The sequence below is a fragment of the Carcharhinus amblyrhynchos genome, chromosome 9 (assembly GCF_965287045.1).
Source record: "Carcharhinus amblyrhynchos chromosome 9, sCarAmb.v2.hapA, whole genome shotgun sequence".
Lineage (NCBI taxonomy): Eukaryota > Metazoa > Chordata > Chondrichthyes > Carcharhiniformes > Carcharhinidae > Carcharhinus > Carcharhinus amblyrhynchos.
The window spans coordinates 26535585-26562391 of record NC_137332.1 but is presented as its reverse complement, the minus strand read 5'-3'; the positions used below and the strand labels follow the sequence as shown (position 1 = coordinate 26562391).

General features: G+C 44.0%; 1 protein-coding gene across 1 annotated transcript in view; it reads left to right on the top strand.

Annotated features, from left to right (window-relative positions):
- Window positions 1-26807, top strand: part of faah (fatty acid amide hydrolase) — a 67189-nt gene that overhangs the window by 15264 nt on the left and 25118 nt on the right. The window contains exons 5-10 of the mRNA XM_080195336.1: window positions 9302-9508; window positions 13674-13714; window positions 17474-17598; window positions 21684-21809; window positions 25630-25727; window positions 26324-26423. Coding sequence (XP_080051462.1) covers window positions 9302-9508; window positions 13674-13714; window positions 17474-17598; window positions 21684-21809; window positions 25630-25727; window positions 26324-26423 — 697 coding nt within the window. The remainder of the gene's footprint in view (window positions 1-9301; window positions 9509-13673; window positions 13715-17473; window positions 17599-21683; window positions 21810-25629; window positions 25728-26323; window positions 26424-26807) is intronic.

Here is a 26807-nt window from a genome sequence, read left to right as displayed (position 1 = left end):
TTGTCTCTTTAACATACGTAGAATTCTAAAGTTCACCTTCATTATTAGTGCAGTTTATATTTTATCGTATGATTTGCCAATCACAATTTTCATTTCCATATAAATTCTACAATTAAATCTAGGTGTGCACAAAATAAGTCATATCTTTACTGATGCAGAACTTTAATAGTTGAATGCAGTGTTGTAAGAAGTTTAATGACCTTAAGAGGTGTGATCAAGGTCAATGAATGCATCTCCAAGTGCCATTTACCACCAGCTACAAGCACTAGTTATGCACACTGATCAATTCACCACTCCTCGCACACCTTTTCTCACCTACAAACAATCTCTATCAACCACTTCTCTTACTTAATACCCAGAGCTTCACCTTGTCCTCACATCTTGGGAAAAGATGTTAACTATCTAGCTGATCTATGCCCCTCATTATTTTACAGACCTCTACATGATCACCCTTCAGCTTTCCACATTCCAGGGAAAAAAATCCTAGTCTATCCAGTCTCTCATAATGCAAACCATCAATCCCTGGTAACATCCTAGTAAATCATTTCACCTTTTTCTAGTTTAATAATATCCTTTCTATAAAAGGGTAACCAGAACTGTATTAAGTATTCCAAGTGCGGCCTTACTAATATCTTGGTACAACTTTAACAAGACATCCCAACTGCTGTATTCAATGTTCTGAACAATGAAACCAAGCATGCCAAATGCCTTCTTCACCACCCTGTCCACCTGTGAGTCCACTTTCAAGGAGCTATGAACCTGTACTCCTGGATCTCTTTGTTCTATAACTCTCCCAATGCCCTCCCATTAACTGAGTAAGCCCTGCCCCAATTCAGTCTCCTAAAATGCATCACCTATCATTTATCTAAACTAAACTGTATCTGCCATTTGTCGGCCTACTGGCCCAATTGATCAAAATCCCATTGCAGTCTTAGATAATGTTCTTCACTGTCCACTATGCCACCAATTTTGGTGTCATCTGCAAACTTACTAACCATGTCTCCTAAATTCTCAAGCAAATCATTAATATAAATGACAAATAACAATTGTTTAAGAAGGGGAACAGAGACTTCCCCGGGAATTATAGACCGGTGAGTCTCACTTCTGTTGTGGGCAAGGTTTTAGAAAAAATTATTAGGGATAGGATTTATAGTTATTTAGAGAGTAATGAATTGATTGGAGATAGTCAGCATGGTTTTGTAGGGGGTAGGTCGTGCCTTACTAACCTTATTGAATTTTTTGAAAAAGTGACCAAAGAGGTGGATGGGGGTAAGGCAGTTGACGTGGTATATATGGATTTTAGTAAGGCGTTTGATAAGGTTCACCATGGTAGGCTTCTGCAGAAAATGCAGATGTATGGGATTGAGGGTAATCTAGGAAATTGGATCAGGAATTGGCTAGCAGATAGGAGACAGAGGGTGGTGGTTGATGGTAAATATTTGTCATGGAGTTCGGTTACGAGTGGTGTGCCTCAGGGATCTGTTTTGGGGCCACTGCTGTTTGTAATTTTTATTAATGATCTGGATGAGGGTATAGTTGGGTGGATTAGTAAATTTGTTGATGACACCAAAGTCGGAGGTGTGGTAGATTGTGAGGAAGGGTGTCATAGTTTGCAGGAAGACTTGGACAGGTTGCAGAGCTGGGCCGAGAGGTGGCGGATGGAGTTTAATGCGGAGAAGCGTGAGGTAATTCACTTTGGTAGGAATAACAGATGTGTTGAGTATAGGGCTAACGGGAGGACTTTGAATAGTGTGGATGAACAGAGGGATCTAGGTGTATGTGTACATAGATCCCTGAAAGTTGGGAATCAAGTAGATAGGGTTGTTAAGAAGGCATACGGTGTCTTGGCGTTTATTGGTAGGGGGATTGAATTTAGGAGTCGCAGTGTCATGTTGCAACTGTACACAACTCTGGTGCGTCCGCACTTGGAGTACTGTGTGCAGTTCTGGTCCCCACATTACAGGAAGGATGTGGAGGCTTTGGAGAGGGTGCAGAGGAGGTTTACCAGGATGTTGCCTGGTATGGAGGGGAGGTCCTATGAGGAGAGACTGAGGGATTTGGGGTTGTTTTCGCTGGAAAGAAGGCGGCTAAGAGGGGATCTTATTGAAACATATAAGATGATTAGAGGTTTAGATAGGGTAGACAGTGATAGCCTTTTTCCTCGGATGGAGAAAGCTAGCACGAGGGGGCATGGCTTTAAATTAAGGGGGGGTAGTTATAGGACGGATGTCAGGGGTAGGTTTTTTACCCAGAGGGTGGTGAGGGATTGGAATGCCCTGCCTGCTGCGGTTGTAAATGCGCCTAGTTTGGGGGCGTTTAAGAGATCCGTGGATAGGTTTATGGACGAAAAGGGATTGGTTTAGGTTAGAGGGTCATTTTTTTTTAACTGGTCGGCGCAACATCGTGGGCCGAAGGGCCTGTTCTGCGCTGTAATGTTCTATGTTCTATGTTCTATATGCTCAATTCTGAATCTGTCTGCATAGCCATTGCCTCGGATCTGACAGACACCTAAAAAACCTACAAGAACCCGAAAACCTCATTAAAACTTGAAAGGTATTTAAAACTCAATATAACTTAAAACAACTCTAAATAAATATCTAGGAGTAAAACCATTACTTTAAGGTGGCTGAATAAATTAAGATCTTACTATATTACATTAAATCTCCAAATTTCCTTTTTAATATCTTGGTCCGATTTGGCAGTTTAGTTCTTTGAGTGGCAACTGTAACATTTCATGTATCGAAGAGGGCTATGCAATTGTCATGAGTTAGATTATGGCAATTACTTTGTTACGATTCCCAAAGAGAGTAATACCTTCAAACAAGAGATTTAAATTCTCAGTGTTAGCTTAAAGAAATGCATATCAAGATTTCAAGTTTTAAGACTTATATACTGTTATGGAATTCTAAAAGCCAGAACAACTAAATATCATCAAATAAGCAACTTATACTCCAAACTGCAGGAAACATAACATATTCATGTCTTAACATGACCAAAACCCCTATGAGCATAAATGAACATACAAACTGAGAGCAGGAGTTGGCCATTTACCGTTTGTTAAGATCTTGGCTGATTTTATTATGGTCAGAATCTATTTTCTTGTCTAGCCCCATTCCTTTTGACTCCCTCATCAATTAAGAATCTACCTAATTTTAGTCTTAAAAGTATTCAATGACCCAGTCTCCACTGCTCTTTGGGGAAGAACATTCCACAGACAAGTGACCCACTGTTTACTGTACCCTGTTCACAGGATTATTCCTTTTTTAGGAACCAGTCCATAGTCACTTCCAATGGGTTCTCATCTTCCTGGTTTACTGAGTCATAGTATCCGGTGTCTTTTAGACCTTGTACCCAGTTCTCCCGAGAACTCTTGTACCGACTTTCAGCAGTAAAGCACCTCCAGTGTTTTCTTCTCCAGGCCTCACCAGGCCAAATCTCCCTTTAGATTGCCAGAGTCTGACTTTTTGACCAGACACCGTCCTCTCTCCCTCCCTGCCTGACAGTTCACAGCCGTCTCCTCTCTGTTGCGCATCTAGCTGCAGCCTTCGTCTCTGTGAGACATCTCTCACTTTCTCTCTCTCTTTCTTTATATCTAAAAAAGCTCTGAGCCAGCAGGTTTATCCAGAGTCAGCCCGATGGTTCCGTCCTTTGTTTTCAGTTGTTTGAATTTACTTTATTAGTGCACAGGTAGGCTTACATTAACACTGCAAAGAAGTTACTGTGAAAATCCCCGAGTGGCCACACCTGCTCGGGTACACTGAGGGAGAATTTAATATTGCCAATACATCTAACTAGCCCATCATTCGCACTGTGGAAGGAAACCGGAGCACCGGGAGGAAACCCACACAGACACAGGGAGAATGTGCAGACTCCACACAGACAGTGACCGGAGCCGGGAATTGAACTCAGGTCCCGGGCAGTATGAGGTAGCAGTGCTAATCACTGTGCCACCGTGCCGTCCCTTGTTCTCAGCAAGTCCCAACCTGGACCACCCCTTCACCAGCTCCTCAACTTTCCAGTCTCCATGGTAACCAAGCCCATAGGTTTGTTGTCATGTAGAACTTGGAACAGATCACATGACTCTCTTCACTCCTCTAGTCTACCTTGGGATCTGAAATGTTCTGAAACACTTGCCCAAATCTTTGAGTCTCCGGATTGGCTGTCCTCTGAGGGAATTGCCAGGGAGGCTTGAACTTCTGATGGGCAATTCTGCTGCTCCTCAGGATTCTCCATGAATATGTCTGACCCCAAATTAGACAAAGACTTTGGACAGTTCCAGAGTATTTACCTGGATAGTTACTCAGGAAATGTTAGTGAACAGAAATCTAACGTGAGTGATTTGAGAGGGTCAGTCTTGTGGTTACCAGGGAGTTACATTGAGTCCACAACTCCACCCTCTACCCCCTCCTCTGCCACTTGACCACCCTTCCGCCACTTGACCACCCCTCATGACTGCTCCCCCTCTCAATCTCCTCACAACCACTACTCAACCAACTAGTCCTGACTACCACCCTACTGCCCATCTGACCCAGCCTGACTTCCCGCTCAGATCTGCCTACCCCTAATAATCTAACTATCCACTCACCCACCTGCCTGCTCACTCAGCTGCTGCCCTGGCTACTTGCATACTTATCTCACTCACCCTGCAATCCTACTCCATTCACTCAATCATCAATTCTTTGGAGTTTAGAGGAATGAGAGGTGATCTCATTCAAACATACTTTTAAAAAAAGAAATCCTTTCTCAAAGCCAAAGTATAAAGTGCACAGAGTAAGCCCTTGATCCAAGCCCTTGCTTGTTCCAAAATACAAGTCAAACTCAAATTGAATCCTCTTGATATTCCCCACAAAAGAGACATTCTAGATCCAAGCTGATTAGAACAGGCATTAGACCCGATCTCGGGCTTCATCCTATGCTTGATCTTAGCCAAAAGAGCATTCAAGTGTATGTAATTTTTATAGGGATCAATAGGAAGATGTGGGAAGGATGTTTGTCTTGGTTGGGTGTCTAGAACCAGAGGACAGACTTTCAGGATAAGGGACAGATCATTGAGGACTGAGATGGATTTCATCTTGGGGTCTTGAAGAAAGTGGCTAGTGACATAATATCAAATATCACAAGGGGTCACGAGCTAAGGGTGAGGGGGGAGAAGTATAATTTGGATGCTAGACGGAGGTTTTTCACACAGAGGGTCGTGGGGGTATGGAATGCACTACCAAGTGGAGGTAGGCACGCTGGACTTGTTTAAGGTTTACTTAGATAGGCACATGAGTGAAACAGGGATGGAGGGTTATAGGAGACGGTTTTAAAAAGGGTCAGAGCCTTGGGACGATACTGGAAATCTAATGCTGCATGTTGATGTTTTGTCTCTTTTACTCTGCAGGCGTGTCGGTCCACCTTGTTGTCTAATGAGGGGCATGCACACGGTGGGACGTGCGTGGGCTGCTCTTGGATGTTTCGAGAGTGGCCTAGTACTTCGCGTCGTTGTGTGTGCTTAATCCTGGACCAGCAGATGGGCACCACAACAGCTCAGTGACTATCACTGCTAGCTGTGCAGATACGTGGATTTGGGCCAGTGTCTGTGGGAGTTTGTGCATTCTCCCTGTGGTTGCGTGGGTTTCCTCCAGGTGCTCCGGTTTCCTCCCACACCCCAAAGATGTGCTCTTAGGCTGACTGGTGTAACAAATTGTCCCTGAACTATTCTCCCCTGAATCTGGTTTCCAATGGGGGTACCATACGCACACACACGGGTCTAGGTAGGTGTAGGAAAATGCTTTGTTAAGATGGCGGCGTGGGCTCGTTGGGCTGAAGGGCCTGTTTCCCGTGCTGGGTTGTTGTTCTTTGTTCTTTGAGATAGCTGATGCTATTTTAGTTAAAAGAAAATTGGTTTAGTAGGGCATCATGATAGGCACAGGCTTGGAGGGCCAAAGGACCTCTTCCTTATAGAATCCCTAGAGTGCAGAAGGAGGCCATTCAGCCCATTGAGTCTGCTCCAATCACAATCCCATCCAGGCCCTATTCCCATAACCCCTCATATTGCCCTGACACTGAGGAAGAATTTAGCATGGCCAATCTACCTAATCTGCACATCTTTGGACTGTGGAAGGAAACCGGAGCACCTGGAGGAAACTCACGCAGACATGGGGAGAACGTGCAAACTCCACACAGACAGTGACCCATGCTGGGAATCAAACCCGAGTCCCTAGTGCTGTGAGGCAGCAGTGCTAACCACTGTGCCACCATGCCATCATCCTGTGCTGTACTTTTCTTTGTTCTTTCTTCCCTTGTAAAACTCTCTAGATTCTGGGAGGGTCCCATTAGATTGGAAGACAGCAAATGTATTCATTATTCAAAAATGGAGAGAGGCAGAAACCAGGAAACTACAGGTCAGTTAGCTTGACAGTGAAAATGTTAGAAGCTATTATTGAAGAAGTTATAGTAGGACACTTAGACAAGCTGAAGGTAATGGCTTTGTGAAAGGGAAATCATGTCTAACCACCTTTTGGAGTTTCTTGAGGAAGCAACATTTTATGGATAAAACAGAACCAGTGGTTGTACTTTACAAAGAAAGACATATCTTACAGAGAAAAAGTCTGTAGCTAGTTGGTCAGCAGAGCGAAGACTGACTCTTAAATGCCTTCTGAAGTAGCCTAGCAAGCCATTCAGTTCAAGGACAATTAGGGATGGACTACAAATGCTGGCTGATCCAGCGATGTCCATATCCCATGAATGAATTATCAAAAACTTGACCAAAACCTTTGAGATCCTGAGGGATCTTGACAGGGTAGATCTGGAGAGGCTGTTTCATCTTGTGGAAGAATTTAGAATTAGGGGTTAGTCTTTAAAAATACGAGGTCACCCATTTAAGATGAGGTGAACTTTTTTCACTTGGAGAGTAGCGAGTCTTTGGAACTCTCTTCCTGAAAATGCATTTTCAAGTAGAGGTGGATTGTTGGTAAGCAAAGGGGGTAATAGGTTATTGAGGATGGGTGGGGTGGAGATTCAAGGTTGTTAACAGATCAGCCGTGATCTTATTGAATGGCAGAGCAGGCTTGAGGGGATGAATGGCCTCCTGCTCCTTGTTCAGATGTTCATATGAAATGAGGAGGAATTTCTTCACTCAGAGGGGGGTGAATCTTTGGAATTCTCTGCCTAGAGGACCGTGGAGGCTTAATCATTGCATATAATCAAGCCCGAGATTGATAGATTTCTAAATATTAAAAACATCGAGGAATATGGGAATAAGGAAGGAGAATGGTGTTGTGATAGAAGATTAGCCATGAATGATGGAGTGGGCTGGAAATGCTGAATGGCTTACTCCTACTCATATTTCATATGTTCTTATGTCCACTCACCCATTCGCTTTGCATTCATCCATTCACCAACATTCAAACTAGACATTTGAACTTGCCACATGGCATGTCCCTTAGGGAAGGAAATCTGCCAGAGCAATGTGGTTGATTCTCCACTGCCGTCTGAAATGGCCCAGCAAGCCACTCAGTTCAAGGGCAACTAGGGATAGGCAATAAATGCTGGCCAGCCATCGACACCCATGTCCCACAAATGAATCATAAAAAGAATTCCCCCACGCAATATCAATTACTTTCTGCTACGTCTGCACATCTGTGCGTTAATAAAACTACACATGAACAAACAACTTTTGGAATAATCTGAAGCAAGGCTGAGGACCGGATTTTTGCTCTCAAGGTGAGTGGCTTTGAATTGGGAAATTCCATGGCTTGCCACACTTTCTTTGATAGAAGTTGCTCCACAGATGGCATGATCTTTGCCCTGGAGGTATGGGTACAGGTATAGGATTGGTTCTGTTCCTTCCGGAAGCAGATCAGTCAGCCATGGGCAGCAGAATGCTGCTTCATAGAACAGTACAGCACAGTACAGGCCCTTTGGCCCTCAATGTTGTGTTGAGCTATGTCTGAACCCATGATCAAGCTATCCCACTCCCTATCATTCTGGTGTGCTCCATGTGCCTATCCAATAACCACTTGAAAGTTCCTAAAGTGTCCGCCTCTACGATCACAGCAGGCAGTGCATTCCACACCCCAACCACTCTGAGTAAAGAACCTATCTCGGGCATCCCTCCTATATCTCCCACCATGAACCTTAAAGTTATGCCCCCTAGTAACAGCTATATCCACCCGAGGAAACAGTCACTGTACGTCCATTCTATCTATCCCCTTCATCATCTTATAAACCTCGGTCTGGTTAAAGATCCTTCTCCATTCTCTGGGACTTCTTCCCAGTTTGGTAACATGTTAGGTCCTCTGACTCTCACATCCTGTTAACCTTCATTCACTCTCCATGATACTTCCAAGTGCTCATACCAACTCATGCCCACCACCCAGCCCCATGGTCCCTTGTAGACTCCATGGCAACTCATAACTCATCCACCCCAATGTCCCCTCATTCCGTCCATGTCAACCTATGGTCATTCGATGCCCATTCACTCAGTATACACTGTCTTTAGTGATAATGACAAGTATGAAGCTGCTTGGAAAAGAAAACAGCTACTCATAATTTTCATCATGACGGATACTACCTTTTGGACATGTCAATGAAACAGGCTATTAAGTATTAATATCAGTGATGAAAGAGATCACAGAAAAATATATTATCACCCGATAGAGATGTTCATCAGGCAAAGTCAACAGTTCACTGCACCAGTGTAAAGAAACTCATTCACATAATTATTTAATGAGAGTCTGGGCTCTCAGCCAGTCCAATTAGCTTTTACACACTATCTTTAACAGTAGGCTGTCAGGATATGAGCCAGATAGATGCTTTCTTAAAATGAGCCATTTGGGGAAACTGTCTCCTTGCCCCAATAGAATCCCTACAGTGCAGAAGGAGGCCGTTCGGCCCATTGAACCTGCACTGACAAGATTTCCACCCAGCTCTTTTCCCCATTACCCTGCTAGTCCTGCTGATACTATGGGGCAATTTAGCATGGTCAATCAACCTAAACCACACATCTTTGGACTATGGGAGGAAACTGGAGCACCCAGAGGACACCCTCACAGTCACAGGGAGAATGTGCACGCTCCACACAGACAGTGACCTGAGGCTGGAATTGAGCCCATGTCCCTGGTGCTCTGGGGCAGCAGTGCTAACCACTGTGCCACTGTACTGCCCATGTGCCACCTTGCTAGCCATTGGCATAAGTCTAGAAAGGGGTTCTCTTCCTTTTTAGATATATTAACTATTGCAAGGAATCAAAATGTAGGAAAGGCGGGGAAATATGAAGCAGTTCATGAGAATAATGATGATTTGCTCTTTGCTAAAGCTACGAGTGCAGTAATCCTATATTTGGGCAAACTGTCAACCCGCATGATAACATGCGTACGCCAGGTGGGTCATCTGGTGGAGAGGCGGCCCTGATCTCAGCTGGTGGTTCTATTCTTGGCATCGGAAGTGATATCGGTGGCAGCATCCGCGTTCCAGCTGTGTTTTGTGGAATCTGTGGCTTCAAGCCCACTGGGAAACGACTAAGGTAAAAATGCATCAATTATTTTTCCTTTTGGTCAACTAAAATTGTATTCACGTTAATATGGGTGATTTCCTAATAATCCTCTTACTGCTAGGAATGTCACAAAGCTCATGGGGGAGGGAGGGGGCTAGTAATCACCTAAAAAAAAAAGTAAATGGATTTCATAGAATCAGAGTGTCCCCACAGTGTAGGAGACTATCCGGGGAGATTTCATCCTCTTGTGGGACATTTGATTGGTATAAAGTGGAAGATGAGTTTTAGAAAGTCCAAGATAAGGTGTTGTGGCATCATTCTGTGTATGATTATATTTCACTGATAATTGGTATCAAGCCAACATGGGTGAGTGTAATGTGCCATGTGATATTGCATTTTGTCACCAGGTAGATGGAGGAGTATCCTTTCTCTCTGTCTCTAATGGCCAGGCATGCCAAGATCTAGCTTATCACCAATGCTGTCTCCTCAGGAGCTGCTGTTATGGATTGGCTGGAGGTCCACTTTTGGTTCTCTGTCTCTTTCAGGTGATCTGTCCTCTCTTCTACTGTAAAGTGGGAAAAGCAATTCCCATGACTGTAAGAAATGAAATGTGTCCAGTGAATGGATGGACAGCATTTGTGAAAGGTTGCTGATGCTTGGCTGTGACATTGCATGAAGGGTGCATGTCACTGGTAGCTGGCCAGATTGAGAGCAAGGTGATGCCTTGAGAGGGAGGGATGGGTGAACCTGAAAGTAAGCTTGCTTGAGAAATGGATTGCAGGCGAAGGTTTAGAAAGGCAGAGTGAGCAATATCATTTCCTTTTCCTGATCTGACAAGGTTATTAAACATTGTTTGCCAGGAGTATGGCACTATATTCCTGCTGCTAATCTCCTCAGCAATGTCCTGCCACGTCTTTCTGTTCTGTGGCAAGCTTCTCCCCTCTGTTGGCAGGGAACAGAATCTCCCTATCGGCTTTTATGGCTAACTGCATTAGCTCTAAGGAGACAACAGTGAAATGAGGTGCTGTCTTGCCATGTTGTGAACCCACTGATGCAGCTCCTTGCCCTATATAATTCTTCAAATTTCATCTTTTCAGAGTCCATAAGAACATAAAGAATAGGAACAGGAGTGGCCATTTGGCCCTTTGAGTTTGCCACTGCCACTGAACGATCTACTTTAATTCCACCTGACTGGACTATTCCCAAATAACAATTCCCTCATCATCCAAAAAGATGGCAATCTCTGGCTTGAACATGTTCAACAACTGAGCATCTAATACCCTCTGGGTTTGTGAATTTCAATACACATTTAACTACTTCACCTGAAATACACTTAAACAGATCAGCATCATGCTTAATTGTGCAAATTGGTTGCAGCACCTGGGAGTCAGTTGCTCTTAAACTAATCACTAAATCTTTAAGAGTAGTTAATGTTAATTATAGCATTTGATTTCCTCTCCCTGGAATGTACCTGGTATTTCTTTATGACAGAAACAGGGCTTGTGGAGAATGGTGAATCACAGTACATGTTTCCCTACTTTTTTTTATCCATTCGTGGAACATGGGGTCACTGGCTGGCCAGAATTTATTGCCTTGTTGCCTGAGGGCAGCTGAGAGTCAACCACATTGCTGTGGTCCTGAAGTCACATGTAGGCCAGACCAGGTAAGGGTGGCAGATTTCCTTCCCTAAATGACATTAGTGAATCAGATGGACAATCGACAATGGTTTCATCATTAGACTCTTAATTCCAGATTTTTATTGAATTCAAATTTCGCCATCTGTTGTCATGGGATTTGAATCTTGGTGCCCTGGGTCTCTGAATTACTTGTCCAGTGACAATACCACTGTGCCTCTGCTTGCCCTGTTCTACTTTCTGTCTCTTTTGGACAGTTATGATTGAGGATTCTTTTTGAATCATCTGTTTTCATTTTTGTTGCACCCACAATAGAACCATTTTTTCTTTAAAGAAGTGAAAAGGTGTTACCCATCAATCAAAAAGAACTTTGACTGTAATATTGGCATTGTTTGTCCCAACTCTAGAGAGAATGAGGGTACAATATTTTCAAGACAGTAATAAGACATTTGGAAAGGGGTAGATCAAGTTGCTGTTTGTACTGTTTCTCTTTGTCTTCTGAATAATCACAGGCTTTGAAAGCTAACCAAATTATTCTGCAGCATGTCATTGAAGATTTTCATAGAATCCTACAGTGCAGAAAGAGGCCCTTCGGCCCATCGAGTCTGCACCGAACACAATCCCGCCCAGGCCCTACCCCCATATCCCTACATATTATACCCACTAATCCCTCTAACCTACACATCCCTGGGGCAATTTCTTAGCATGGCCAATCAACCTAATCCGCACAACTTTGGACTGTGGGAGGAAACTGGGAGTACCTGGAGGAAACCCACGCAGACACGAGGAGAACGTGCAAACTTCACACGGACGGTGACCCGAGCCGGGAATCGAACCCAGGACCCTGGAGCTGTGAAGCAGCAGTGCTAACCACTGTACTACCGTGCCACCCACCTGTGACTATGTAGAGTTCTGTGCACAGGCTGTGGTGTTTGTTTTGATGTTGGGAAATTCAGAACACTTGGGGCCCTATTTTACCCATCTGACTTTTAGACCTGTTCTGAGGTGCCCCCATACGCACTCTGCCTGAAGAAATACCAGCGATTCTGAATTGCGCTGCACAAGCCTGTGCGTGAGGCTTAATGCACCCGGAACCCTGCAGCTCTGATCAGCGCCCCCAACTGCGCCCATGCAGAAAAAAATGATAGAATGCTTCTTCCCTGCCACATCCCTCCTGGGCCAGATAATGTCTCCCCCCGCACACTTGATCTCAGGCAGAGTGGCAGCGGACCCTCCCTTCCACCCCACTAATCTCAGGCAGAGTGGCAGCAGTAACCCCGCTCCACTGATCACAGGAGTGCAGTAGACCTCCCTTCCTCTTCACTGAACTCAGAGTGGCAGCGGACCCACCTCTTCCTTCCCCTACCCCCTGCCTCTCCTTTCCCCATACCAATCTGAAGCTGACAGCCTTTGGACCCAGTTTCCCATTTTAAAAATGCAGAGCTACATTTCTTTCTCTTAGTTTTCTGCCAGACTGATTGAAAGGCTGGGGAGAGGCTCAGTAGGTGTGGAACCTGTAGTACAAGTCTGAAAATGCTGGGCTGCGAGGGAGGGGTTTGAGGAATATCACTTAAGGCAAGGGGGGAGTGGGCAAGATAGTAACTGGGGAGGGAGGGGTGGTAGCAGACAGATTGTGAGACTTTGCAGACTTTTCTGGTCATGGAAGAATCACTCCTACTGCTCTTCCTGGCCCACACGCATAGTGCTGTGAAGGTACTATTGTCTGTCCCAACTACAGAGAGAATGAGGGTGCCATATTTTATAAGACAGTAATAAGACATTTGGAAAGGGATCGATCAAATTATAATTTGTGCTGTTTCTCATTATCCTCTGAATAACCACATACTTTGAAAGCTAGTCAAATTATTCTGCAGCATGTCTTTGAAGATTTAGAGTATCTTTAATCTGCTGCAGGGGAGTAGAATAGATTTTCCCATCTGGCTGCTGTGAACCAGAGATTTGGCTGGCCTTCAAAATCTCAGACCTTGCTGCAGTGGGAGCGTGGCATGAATGGCCAGTAAGATCACGCCCACAGAATTTTTAATCTCTGAACCGACCCCAAATCATAGAATCCCAACAGTGAAGAAGGAGGCTATTCGGTCCATTGAGTCTGCACCGACCACAATCCCACCCAGGCCCTATCGCCGTAATCTCACATATTTGCCCTGCTAATCCCTCTAATCTACACATACTGGGACACTAAGAGATGATTTAGCATGACTCAGTGCACCTAACCCGCACATCTTTGGACTGTGGGAGGAAACCACGGCACTTAGAGGAAATGCACGCAGACATGGCAAGAACGTGCAAACTCCGCACAAACAGTGACTCAAGCCAGAAAATGAACCCAGGACCCTGGAGCTGTGAGGCAGCAGTGCTAACCACTGTGCTACTGTGCTGCCCAATGCATATGATTTTGAAAGCTTATAGTTCAGTGAATCTGGCTTTCTGTGCTTGTTTTATATCATTTACATCATTGCTGTGAATGTTAGAGTGCTGTTACTGTTCATGAAGAGGAATCAGGTTCTTTTAGTAACATTTTTCATTGATATGCTATTTAGCCCGCAAGGATTCAGATCATCTATACCTGGACAGAAAGCTGGTGAGTTTGTACAAAATTTCTGTTGACTTTCAGTTTGTTTCCTCTTATTTCTTGAACATAGAACATTACGGCGCAGTACAGGCCCTTCGGCCCTCGATGTTGCGCCGACCAGTGGAACCAATCTAATGACCCTCCAACCTAAACTATTCCAATGTTATCCATATGCCTATCCACTGACCATTTGAATGCCCTTAAAGTTGGCGAGTCCACAACTGCTGCAGGCAGAGCATTCCACGACCTTACTACCCTCTGAGTAAAGAACCTACCTCTGACATCCGTCCTATAACTACCACCCCTTAATTTAAAGCTATGTCCCCTCGTGTTAGCCATCACCATCCGAGGTAAAAGGCTCTCACTGTCCACCCTATCCAATCTTTTGATCATCTTGTATGCCTCAATCAGGTCACCTCGTAACCTTCTCTCCAATGAAAATAACCTCAAGTCCCTCAGCCTTTCCTCATAAGACCTTTCCACCATACCAGGCAACATCCTATAAACCTTCTCTGCACCCTTTCCAATGCCCCCACATCTTTCTTATAATGCGGCGACCAGAACTGTATGCAATACTCCAAGTGCAGCCGCACCAGAGTTTTGTACAGTTGTAACACGACCTCACGGCTCCGAAATTCAATCCGTCTACCAATAAAAGCTAACACACCGTACGCCTTAACAACCTTATCAACCTGGGTGCCAACTTTCAGGGATCTGTGCACATGTACCCCGAGATCTCTCTGCTCGTCAAAACTACTAAGAGTCCTTCCATTAGCCCTATATTCTGTACTCCTGTTATTCTTACCAAAGTGAATCACCTCACACTTCTCCGTATTAAACTCCATCTGCCACCTCTTGGCCCAGCTCTGCAGCTTATCTATGTCCCTCTGCAAACTGTAACTTCCATCCTCACTGTCTACAACTCCTCCAACTTTGGTGTCGTCAGCAAATTTACTAATCCATCCTTCTACACCCTCATCTAGGTCATTTATAAAAATGACAAACAGCAGTGGCCCCAAAACAGATCCTTGAGGTACACCACTTGTAACTGCACTCCAGGTTGAATATTTCCCATCAACTACCACCTTCTATCTTCTATCATCTAGCCAATTCCTGATCCAAACTGCTAAATCACCCTCAATCCCATGCATCTGCATTTTCTGCAATAGCCTACCATGGGAACCTTATCAAACGCTTTGCTAAAATCCATATATACCACGTCAACTGCCTTACCCTTATCCACCTCTTTGGTCACCTTTTCAAAAACTCGATAAGGTTTGTGAGGCACGACCTACCCTTCACAAAACTGTGTTGACTATCCCTAACCAATTTACTTCCCTCTAGATGATTATAAATCCTATCCCTTATAATTCTTTCCAAAACTTTGCCCACAACAGAAGTAAGGCTCACTGGTCTATAATTCCCAGGATGGTCTCTACTCCCCTTCTTGAACAAGGGGATACCCCTACCTTTCATTAGAGTGAACTATTTGCCTGAAACAGTTTGAATGCCCTATCAACCAGGTCAACTCAAAAGCTTCATTCCTTCTGAAGAGAACAAGGTTAACCTCCTGTCTGTATATTGCAAGTTTGATTTTAAGATTGCTGGAATCATTTAACTGTCAAATTTCTGTTATCTGAAATTCTCTATCAATGGAATGCTGGGTGTGCAGGGTTTGTAATTTGCTTGGAGATGCTTAACTCACTGGTAACAGTTGGAATGGAATTCCTGCAGCGCAGAAGGAGGCCATTTAGCCCATCGAGCCTGCACCGACAACAATCCCAACCAGACCTTATCCCAGTAACCCTTAGTATTTGCCCTGCTAATCTCCCCTGACACTAAGGGGCAATTTAGCATGGCCAATCCACCTAAACTGCACATCTTTGGAGCATGGGAGGAAACCAGAGTACCCGGAGGAAGCCCACGCAGACATGGGCAGAATGTGCAGACTCCACACAGACCGGAATTGAACCCAGGTCCCTGGCACTGTGAGGCAGCAGTGCTAACCACTGTGCTGGGAGCATGTTCTCGATCACAACTCTGCAGCACCATTTCCCCTCAGCACCACTCACTCAATTCACGTGCTCCCACACCCCTTCTGAGACGTCAACACCTGTGTGATCATCATGGTTCTTTTCGATGAAAATGTAGAACTGACCTTGTGCCTCAGTTAACTGGTATACTTGATTAAGCAGCACCTCCCATTCTCAGACAATGCCAGATAAGAAATTCTCCCATACTTCCTGGTCTCTATACTCACAAAAAGTAATGACATTCTTCCCTTGAATTAATTAACCAGAACTCTGTGTGGTACTCTGAGCGATTTATACAAATACAACATGCCATCTGTACATGTTTTCCCTCTGCTAACAAATGCCAGTACCTTAATTGCTTCTTTTACTTTAACATTACAGTTTGACCATGCATGAATGCATAACATGCTCCACTTTGCAATTTACCCAGATTATTAGACGGGCCCTTACTGGCAGCAGAAGTTGGTCCCTGAAATTGGATACTTCCATGTTGGCCATTCTATTAAAGACAATAGGTGGATTCCCAGTCAGTGAGCTCGCAGATCGGGAGCTTTGGCAACCTGAGTGGTAGAGCCGGGCACTGCAGAGTCAGGTCAGAGACCATAAGGATGCTTCTGATGCTCAGCAGAGAAGGGCTGCGCTGAAGGCTTCCAATGATGGTAGGGACATCGAGATGTGAGGGAAATGCCTCGCTGAGTGCATTCATCCTCGTGACTCTGTCATTATAGAATTTCTACAGAGCAGAAAGAGGCCATTCAGCCCATCAAGTCTGCACTGACTTCCAAAAGAGCATCCCATCCAGGCCCTCCCCTCCATCTTATCTTCATAACCATGGCTAACCCATCTAACCTACATATCTTTGGACAGTAAGAGGCAGTTCAGCATGGCCAATCCACCTTAACTGTACAACTTTGGACTGTGGGAGAAAACCGGAGCATCTGGAAGAAACCCAGACATGGGAAGAGCGTGCAAATTCCACACAGACAGTGACCCACTGAGGTATGGAGCTCCTGGCTGTGATGTCACTATGGTCTACCGCCAGGATTGAGCTCAGGTTTGTGAGTCTTTACCTGCTCCCCTTACACTCGACTTGTACCTGCCTGATCCTCTTCAGTGCAGATTTAGTCCGCTTAATTAGAGAGGGCAACTGGGACCTGGAACTCACTGTCTGGAAGAGTGGTAGAGACAAAAACTTTCACCCTATTTAAAAAGCACTCGGACATCTACTTGAAGAGCTTGTGACTTGCAGGACTATAGACCCGAGTGCAGGATGGTGGGATTAGGCTGGGTAGTCATTCACTGACCAGCATGGACACAGTGGGCCAAATGGCTTCCTGTGCTGTGACTATTCTGTAATTACAGTTCAGATAGAGGCCATTCAGCCCAAATGTACCTTTGCTAGCTTGTATCTGTGCACCTGCCCCTATTTTGCTTCTCTGGAGTGGAATTCTGATTGTAGTGAGTCCTTGCTGATTTCTTCTCCTCTTGGTCACCCCTGAGAAAGTCACTCCTCCTCCCATATTTCAGCCAGTGAAAACAAAACATTTGGAAAATCGTTTCCTGTCTGGAATGGCGAATGCAAGGCAAACAAAATAATTTAGTTGGGAAAACTAATAGTAAAGAAATAGCAATAAAGAGGTGAAAGAAAGCACTCTTGATCTAGCTATAAGCAAACTGTATCACGGTAGAACTCAAGAACGTGTTTTTAAATAATGCGACCTTTATTGCTTTCTAGTCACAGCAGCAGTTGGTCCGTTGGCCAGGGATGTGGATGGCTTGGCATTGTGCATGAAAGCTCTATTATGTGAAGACATGTTCCAGTTGGATCCCACAGTGCCACCTTTGCCCTTTAATAATGAGGTAATGTGCGTGATTTGAATTATATATTCATCTTCTAACTATGCCTTCCCTCTTGTTTCCCCTCTCCTCTCCACCACAGAACATCAGAGAGAATTGCCAGAGCTTTTGATTTCTTCAGAACAGAAAGAGGATTATTGTAAAAAAGCAAAATTCTGGAATCTGAAACAAAAAACAAAGTGCTGCAAAATGTCAGCACATCTGTTCAAGTTTAAGTTTATTCATTAGGGTCACAGGTAGGCTTAGATTGGCGCTGCAGTGAGGTTATTATGAAAATCCCCTAGTCGCCACACTCTGATGCCAGTTCGGACACATTGAGGGAAAATTTAGCACGGCCAATGCAGCTAACATGCACATCTTTTAGGCTGAGAGAGGAAACCAGAGCACCCAGAGGAAAGACACGCAGACGACGTGCAGACTCCGCACAGACATTGACCCAAGCTGGGAATCGATCTCTGGCAGTGTGAGGCAGCAATGCTAACCATCATGTTACCATGCCACCGTCTGACAGCACCTGACCGAGAGAGAATAGAGCTAACGTTTCGCGTCTGGATGACCCTTTGTCAGGGCTGAAGACAAAAGAAATTAGGACAAGATTTATATTCGTGGTGGGATTGTGCCTGCCTTCCTCCTCCCCAATAATGATATGATGTTACTCAAGGTGGGGGATGTCACTGTTAAGAATGGGAATATTTTTGGATTTTTTTCACTGTGTTAGACACATCCAGGTTAATTAAATTGTCTGTCAGATACAAGAGAAATGTCATGAGTTTTGTGGTCCCATCATGGGACTTCATACTCATGGGAACTCAGCAGTGTCATTCCCATGATTTTGTGTCCATTGACTTTAACAGGCTGAAAATCATGGCAAGTGCAGACTGGAGTCCCTTATATGGGCTCACAGCATAAAATTATTCTGGTAAACTTTACTTAATTCTGCTCCAATGAAATAATCTTCGACACCAGCTTATTAAAGCATCCTTTAGTCTTTCCCTAGACGTTTCCATTTCCCTGATAGTCACACTCACTGACCTGATTTACTAATTAGAAATGAATAATGGGTCGTTTTGTGCTGTCATGTAACCTGCACTCTCTACCAACCAGCCTCATTTCAATTCCTTTGCCAGTTCATGCAGGCAGCTGATGTTTGCAAAGGTTTAAAGAAAACCCTTCATTCCATTAATTCAGATGGGATTTCAGACCTGAAAATAATTCTCTGACACTTTTGCCCATTGTCTGAGGTGGTTCCCTGTCAATCTGTGCTGAATATTAGCTGTGTTTTTTGCTTTTTTTTTGATGGAGAGGTGATGGCCTAGTGGTATTATTGCTAGACCATCAATCCAAACCTCAGCTAATGTTCTGGGGATGTGGGTTTGAATCCTGCCACAGCAGCTGGTGGAATTTGAATTCAATAAAAAAAATCTGGAATTAAGAATCTGTTGATGACCATGAAACCATTGTCGGAAAAGCCCATTTGATTCACTAATGTCCTTGAGGGAAGAAAATCTGCCATCCTTACCTGGTCTGGACTACATGTGACTCCAGAGTCACAGCAGTGTGATTGACTGTCAACTGCCCTTCAAGGGCAACAAGGGATGGGCAGTAAATGCAGCCGAGCCAGCGATGCCCTTGTCCCATGAATGAATTAAAAAAAACTACTTTAGTGTGATCAGAATGCATTTTATAAACCAGAAACCTGTCAAATATGCTGACAAATGTGAGGTAATGCATTTTGGAGCTCCTAATACACAGAGGAAATATACAGTAATTGGCAGAAGCCTTAAGAGTATTGATAGAGGGATCATGGTGTACAGGTACACAGGTCTTTGAAAGTGGCAAAGCAGGTGGAGAAGGTAGTTAAGAAGGCATATGGCATGCTTGCCTTCATTGGCCAGGGCATTGAGTTTAAAAATTGGCAAGTCATGTTGCAGCTTTATAGAACCTTAGTTAGATCACATTTGGAATATAGCCTTCAATTCTGGTCGCCACACTACCAGAAAGATGTGGAGGCTTTGGAGAGGGTACAGAAAAGATTTACCAGGATATTGCCTAGTATGGAGGGCATTAGCTATGAAGAGAGGTTGGAGAAACTTGGTTTGTTCTCACTAGAACACCAGAGGTTAGGGACGACCTGATAGAAGTCTACAAGATTATGAGGGGCATAGACAGAGTGGATAGAAGTTTTTTCCCAGGGTAGAAGAGTCAATTGCTAGGAGGCTTTAAGATGTGAGAGGCAAAGTTTAAAGAAGATGTATGAGGCCAGCTTTTTAAACAGAAGGTGTGAGTGCCCGGAACTCACTACAGGGAGTGGAAGCAGACACCATAGTGACTTTTAAGGGGCACCTTGACAAGTACATGAATATGATGGGAATAGAGGGATATGGTCCCTAGAAGGGTAGGGGGTTTTAGTTCAGTCGGGCAGCATGGTCGGTGCAGGCTTGGAGGGCTAAAGGACCTGTGCCTGTACTGTAATTTTTTTTATTCTTTGTTCTTCCTTTCTCCCCAACCTCTGGAATAAATGTTAGAACTGATTTCTTTGACATGTCTGTTTCAGAGCATTCAACTTTATGTGGCTCCGTGCATGGAGTTCAACATGTTATTGTTATTTTTTTTTATTCATTCGTGGGACATGGGCATCGTTGGCTGGCCAGCATTTATTGCCCATCCCTACTTGCCTAAGGGCAGTTGAGAGTCAACCACATTGCTGTGGCTCTGGAGTCACATATAGGCCAGACCAGGTCAGGACAGCAGTCTTCCTTCCCTAAAATAACATTAGCGAACCAGATGGGTTTTCCTGACAATTAAAGTTTATTTATTAATCACAAGTAAGGCTTACATTAACACTGCAATGAAGTCATAGAGGTTTACTGCATGGAAACAGGCTCTTCAGCCCAACTTGTCCATGCTGCTGTTTTTTTTTAAAACCCCTAAGCTAATCCCAATTGCCTGCATTTGGCCCATATCCCTTTATACCCATCGTACCCATGTAATTAACTAAATGCTTTTTAAGAGACAAAATTGTAACTGCATCTACTACTACTTCTGGCAGCTTGTTCCAGACATTCACCACTCTCTGTGTGAAAAAATTGCCCCTCTGGACACTTCTGTATCTCTGTCCTCTCACCTTAAACCTATGTCCTCTAGTTTTAGACTCCCCTACCTTTGGGAAAAGATATTGACTATCTAGCTGATCTGTGCCCTTCATTATTTTATAGACCTCTATAAGATCACTCTTTGGCTTCCTATGTTCTGGAGAAAAAAAGTCCCGTCTATTCAACCTCTCCTTATAACTCAATCCATCAAGTCCTGGTAGCATCTAGTAAATCTTTTCTGCACTTTTTCTAGTTTAATTATATCCTTTCTATAATAGGATGACTAGAATTGCACACAGCATGGACTTGCCAACGTCTCGTACAACTTCAACAAGACATTCCAACTCCTGTTTTCAGTGTTCTGACCGATGAAACCAAGCATGCAGAATGCTTTCTTCACCATTCTGTCCACCTGTGAGCCCACTCAAGGAGCTATGAACATGTACCCCTAGATCTCTTTGTTCTGTAACTCATCTCAGTGCTCTATCATTAACTAAGTAAGTCCTGTCCTGGTTCAATCTACCAAAATGCATCACCTCGCATTTGTCTAATTTAAACTCCATCTGCCATTTGTCAGTTCATTGGCCCAATTGATCAAGATCCCGTTGCCGTTGGAGATAACTTTCTTCACTGTCCACTATGCCACCAATCTTGGTGCCGTCTGCAAACTTACTAACCATGCCTCCTATATTCTCATCTAAATCATTAATATAAATGACAAATAACAGTGGACCCAGCACTGATCCCTGAGGCACACCATTGGTCACAGGCCTTTCAGAGCGCTTGCTGCTTCTTCATCAGGTGAGTGCCTGACAAAGGAGCAGTGCTCTGAAAGCTAGTGGCTTTTGCTACCAAATAAACCTGTTGGACTTTAACCTGGTCTTGTGAGACTTTTATTGAATTCAATTCATAACAGGCCTATCTGAGTGCTTGCACAGCTCAAGACTGTTCTGCGCACTTTGCAAATATCATTTAATCTGTTTTCTTTCATTTTAGGTGTTTACCAGCACCAAACGGTTGAGGATAGGCTATTATGAGAGTGATGGGTTTTGGATCCCCAATGCCAGCATGAAACGTGCACTTCTGGAAACCAAGCAGCTGCTGGAGGAGGCAGGACATACGGTGGGTTCACTAATTAATGCCAGAGGATCGACAATAGTCAAAGGGAACAGAGATATAATACATGTTCTTACGATGAAAAGAAAAGCAGTCTTTAATGATTCTACCTCATGAGGAGTCAGTTTTGGAATCCGCAAAGTACAGCATTAGGTGAGATGGTGGCACAGTGGTTAGCACTGCTGCCTCACAGTGCCAGGGAACTAGGGTTTGATTCCTGGCTTGAGTCACTGTGTGGAGTTTATACATTCTCCCTGTGACTGCGTGGGTTTCCTCCGAGTGTTCCCGTTTCCTCCCATAGTCCAAAGATGGACTGGCCTTGCTAAATTGCCCCTTAGTGTCAGGGGGACTAACTAGGGTAAATGCATGAGGATTATGCAGTTAGGGCCTAGGTGGGATTGTGGTCTGTGCAGACTCGATGTGCCGAATTACCTCCTTCTCCATTGTAAGATTCTATAATTCTATGCAGGCCGGGCATCACATCTGTGCCTCTTTAAAACAGCAATCCAGCTAGTTCCACAGCCTGCTTGTTCACCCTACGCTTGCAATTGTTTTCTCTTTCAGTCATTTATATCAGCAGAAAATGCCTCTCCCGTGCTTGTTTTTTATTAAGTACTCTTTTATGGTGCAAGTTCTGTGTTTTTAGGATAATTCATTGCTAGAGTTAATTTGAGTACAATCCTCCACACTCTAGCATTCTGAACAAGTTGGCTCCGTGGATAAATCTACCTTTTGCCAGGGATTTTCTTTATCGCCCATTCTTCATGCAATGTTTTCCAGTAAGAAAAGTGTGCACCATGATGTGTAATTTTAGTTTTATGTGCTAAGGAGGCATTGGTTCAGTTCCAAGTCTCTGCTTAAGTTAACTGATCTTAGCTAGGCCAGATCTGAGCAATTGGTATCATTACTTCCATACAAGCAGAGGAGAAAATCAACCACTTGGGATTCTCACTCTTTTTGACAACAGTCCAGTGGCCTTGCTGTCAAATGTTGGGCTTATGAGTGACAAACAAGAATAGCATTATGCTGAAGTTGGATCAATTTCTGATGCTTGCTTTCAAAAGCCAACTGAAAAGTGGGTACTAGTCGTCTCCTGGTACCTCCTAATATCCACAGAAGCATAACTTGGCATGAAGCAGTGCCTTAAAAAAATAAAGAAAAAAAATTGCAGAAAATATTTTTAAGTGTGTATGAACACAGGTCTATCTTTCTTGCAGTCAAATCTTCGTTACAGTTTTCCCCAACATAACTACAGAATATACTGACTCACCTGATGAAGGAGCAGCACTCTGAAAGCTCGTGATTCCAAATACACCTGTTGGACTTTAATCTGGTGTTGTGACACTTCTTACTGTGCCCACCCCAGTCCAACGCTGGCATCTCCAGTCACAAAATGTATTAATGCAGGAGCCTATCTGACTACGCGATGCATTAAGTAGTAACCTGGAGGATTAGTAGTGATCTGAGGAGGGAACCGAGTGTAGGGTGTCGAAATTTGCTGATGACACCAAGATTGGGGGAACGGCAAATTGTGCGGAGGGTGTGGAGAGTCTGCAGAAGGATCTAGATAGGCTGGGCGAATGGGCCAGGAAATGGCAAATGGAATTTAATGTTGGCAAGTGTGAGGTGGTCCACTTTGGTAGGAAGAATGGTAGGAAGGACTATTACTTACGGGGCGAAAAACTGCAGCAGGCAACGGTGCAGAGGGACCTCGGGGTCCTTGTGCATGAGTCGCAAAAACCCAGCTTGCAGGTGCAGCAGGTGGTCAGGAAGGCGAATGGGATGCTGGCCTTCATAGCGAGAGGGATTGAATATAAAAGTAGGGAGGTCTTGCTGCAGCTGTATAGGGCATTGGTGAGGCCGCAGCTGGAGTACTGTGTGCAGTTTTGGGCACCGCACCTGCACAAAGATATTTTGGCCTCGGAGGGAGTGCAGAGGAGGTTTACTAGACTGATACCGGAGTTGAGGGGGTTGAGCTATGAGGAGAGGCTGAATAAACTGGGCTTGTACTCGTTAGAGTTTAGAAGAATGAGGGGAGATCTCATTGAGACGTATAAGATGATGAATGGGATGGATAGGATAGAGGTGGAGAGACTCTTCCCGCTCAAAAAAGACAGTAGGACTAGGGGGCACAGCCTCAAGATAAAAGGGGGGCGGTTTAGAACGGAGTTGAGGAGGAACTTCTTCACTCAAAGGGTGGTGAATCTCTGGAATTCTCTGCCCGTTGAAGTGGTGGAGGCTGCCTCGCTAAATATTTTTAAGATGCGGGTTGATGGGTTTTTGATAAGAGACGGGATTAAGGGTTATGGGGAGAGGGCGGGAAAGTGGAACTGAGCAGCGACAGATCAGCCATGATCTTATTGAATGGCGGGGCAGGCTCGAAGGGCTAGATGGCCTACTCCTGCTCCTATTTCTTATGTTCTTAATTTTAGTGAGTTGGCAAATGTCTCAATCTGGGCTTCAACAGGGCTGTTCAAACTTGAGGATATTGGTACAAAATAATATCTGAATAAAGTACTCAAAATATTTCTAAACCGGGTACATGGACAGCCAACGGTTATAGCCCTGTGGCCTGAATGCGTAAATGCGTGAGAATCCAGGCCAGTTGAGCTGTAGGCAATGCAATAAAAATCATACAGCTTTATTTGGTAACAGGAGCTTTCAGAGTGCTGCTCCTTCATCAGCTGATGAAGTGTTCCAAAAGCTCGTGCTGCCAAATAAATCTGCTGGACTTTAATCTGATGTTGTGAGACTTCTTACTGTGCCTACCACAGTCCAATGCAGGCATTTCTACATCATAAAAATCAGAGCTGAGCCTGATGTCAATTCTCTGCTGTCTTTTCCACTGGGAAGAAAACAGTACAGGACAGCCAAAATGGGTTCATAAAAGTCAGTTTAAAAACCATTCTATGGGGTGCAGCTGAGTTGCCGGGTGAAGTTGAGGGGAGTGAAATGCAGATCAATAAGTCTGACCTAAAATTGAGAGGAGGGGGCAGCCTGGATAAACTGTGCTGACTCTTGAAGTTTTAAAATGTTTTCCAAATTTTTAAACCATGAAGATTTGATAGTCTTGCGTTTGTGGTGGGATTAAATCCTTCACCTACTGTACAGGGTGAAATCATACCCTAATCATGTCTGACTGGAAGAGAAACAGAAGGGGAATGGGGAACAGATTCAATTTGTGTTGGAAGAACCATGTTAATCCAGTCTACACAAGACTAGGACGTTGAGTGAAGATTAGTTCATTTTCACAGGCGGTGCAAGGGTGGGCAGGGTGGCACAGTGGTTAGCGCTGCTGCCTCACAGTGCCAGGGACCTGGGTTCAATTCCGGCCTTGGGTCACTGTCTGTGGAGTCTGGATGGTGTCTGTCTGCATGGGTTTCCTCCAGGTGCTCCGTTTTCCTCCCACAGTCCAAAGATATGCAGGTTAGGTACATTGGCCATGCTAAATTGTCACTTAATGTCGAGGGATTGACAGGGTGAAAACATGGGGTTATGGGGTTAGGGCCTGGGTGGGATTGTTGTCATACAGTCCCCAGAATTGCAGACATTGTTATCGGTGCAGGCTTGATAGGCCGAATGGCCTCCTTCTGCACTGCAGGGATTCTATGACTGTTCCTAATATAAGATCTGTATTCATCGATCTTTATTTCCTAAGTTGTGATAATAAATGGGACCAACAATTCTAAGTACATACTTCAACTGGAATATTACATCATGTGTCTTGGTGCGAATGTTGAGAGCTACTTCTGGCCTGATTGTTGTTACTCTCAGTTATCATTGGTCACCCATACGCTAACAGTTCACTTTTATTGTTTCTTTTCAGCTGGTTCCCTTCACACCTCTAAGAACTGAATATGCATTTTGTGAGTTAATTTTCCAGGCATTGGGGGCTGATGAAGGCGTTACCCTGAAGCGAAGATTGTAAGTCTCACTTTAATGAAAGCATTGTAGGAAATTTCTTTTCAATTTGAAACATTCAGATTTATTGGCAATTACCTTCAGGTTTTAAGGATTATATGTTATCCACTACCTTGGCTGTTGTCTGGTGCAGTCTGTTCATAGTTTCCTAATAGTTAAGAAGTCTTAGTGGGCAACTGATCATCACGCGACCTTAGTATCAGAAATAATACGCAATGACGGGTTATGTGAGAAATGTAAAGCTGCAGGGGTCAAAGCCTAAATTAGTTCAAATATAAAGAATTTGGTCAGTGGTTCGGCCTCGTAAAAATTATCCAAAATTGTGCCAGTAGCTGCCCTAATGGGTGGCAGTTCTTTCTCTGTTTTCTTTATTAAAGAGCATATGAAAGTTGCAGTTGTTAGTATTATTTTTGTTTGTGTTCATTGGTTGTTTTTTGTCCATGTATAATAAAAGAACGATTTACAAGACACACTCTGATCCGCGAGCTCCAGATAGGCAGAAAGCTTTGTTCGTCTGACCTTTCCCATTAATATTGTGTGTTTTGACATGTCCACGCACAAACTGGAATTTGATTCTTATCTTACTTTGTATTTTCTAGAAAAGGAGACATATTTGACCCGACTTTGATTGATTTGTTTGTTATACAAAATATGCCTAAATTTCTGAAGAAAGTCCTCTGCTTTTTCCTGAAATATTTTGTAAGTAAAACATTCCCCAAAATGTGAGCTGTTCAAAAACAATCCCGTGTTATAAGTGCATAAGTAAATATAAAAATAGATTTTTGCAAAAAAAATTTAAATTACACATTGCAAATACTTGGAATGAACACAGTGCCTTACTGTCGGATTTCTGTTATTCAAGTGTTTGTCTTTCATCTGTCTTTGTTTTGAGTGTCGGCTGCAGTATGAGCAGTCATTCTCCGCTGCCTGTCCATGTTCTGATATTTTCCATCCTTGCCACCTTGGGTCTTCCTTGTGCATGTTTTTCTAGGTCTTTTGCCTTAGAAAACCAATACACTCCTTCCCTTTTTGCATCCTGTTTCCGTCATGTGTCCAAAACATGTAAGCTTCCTTGATATAATT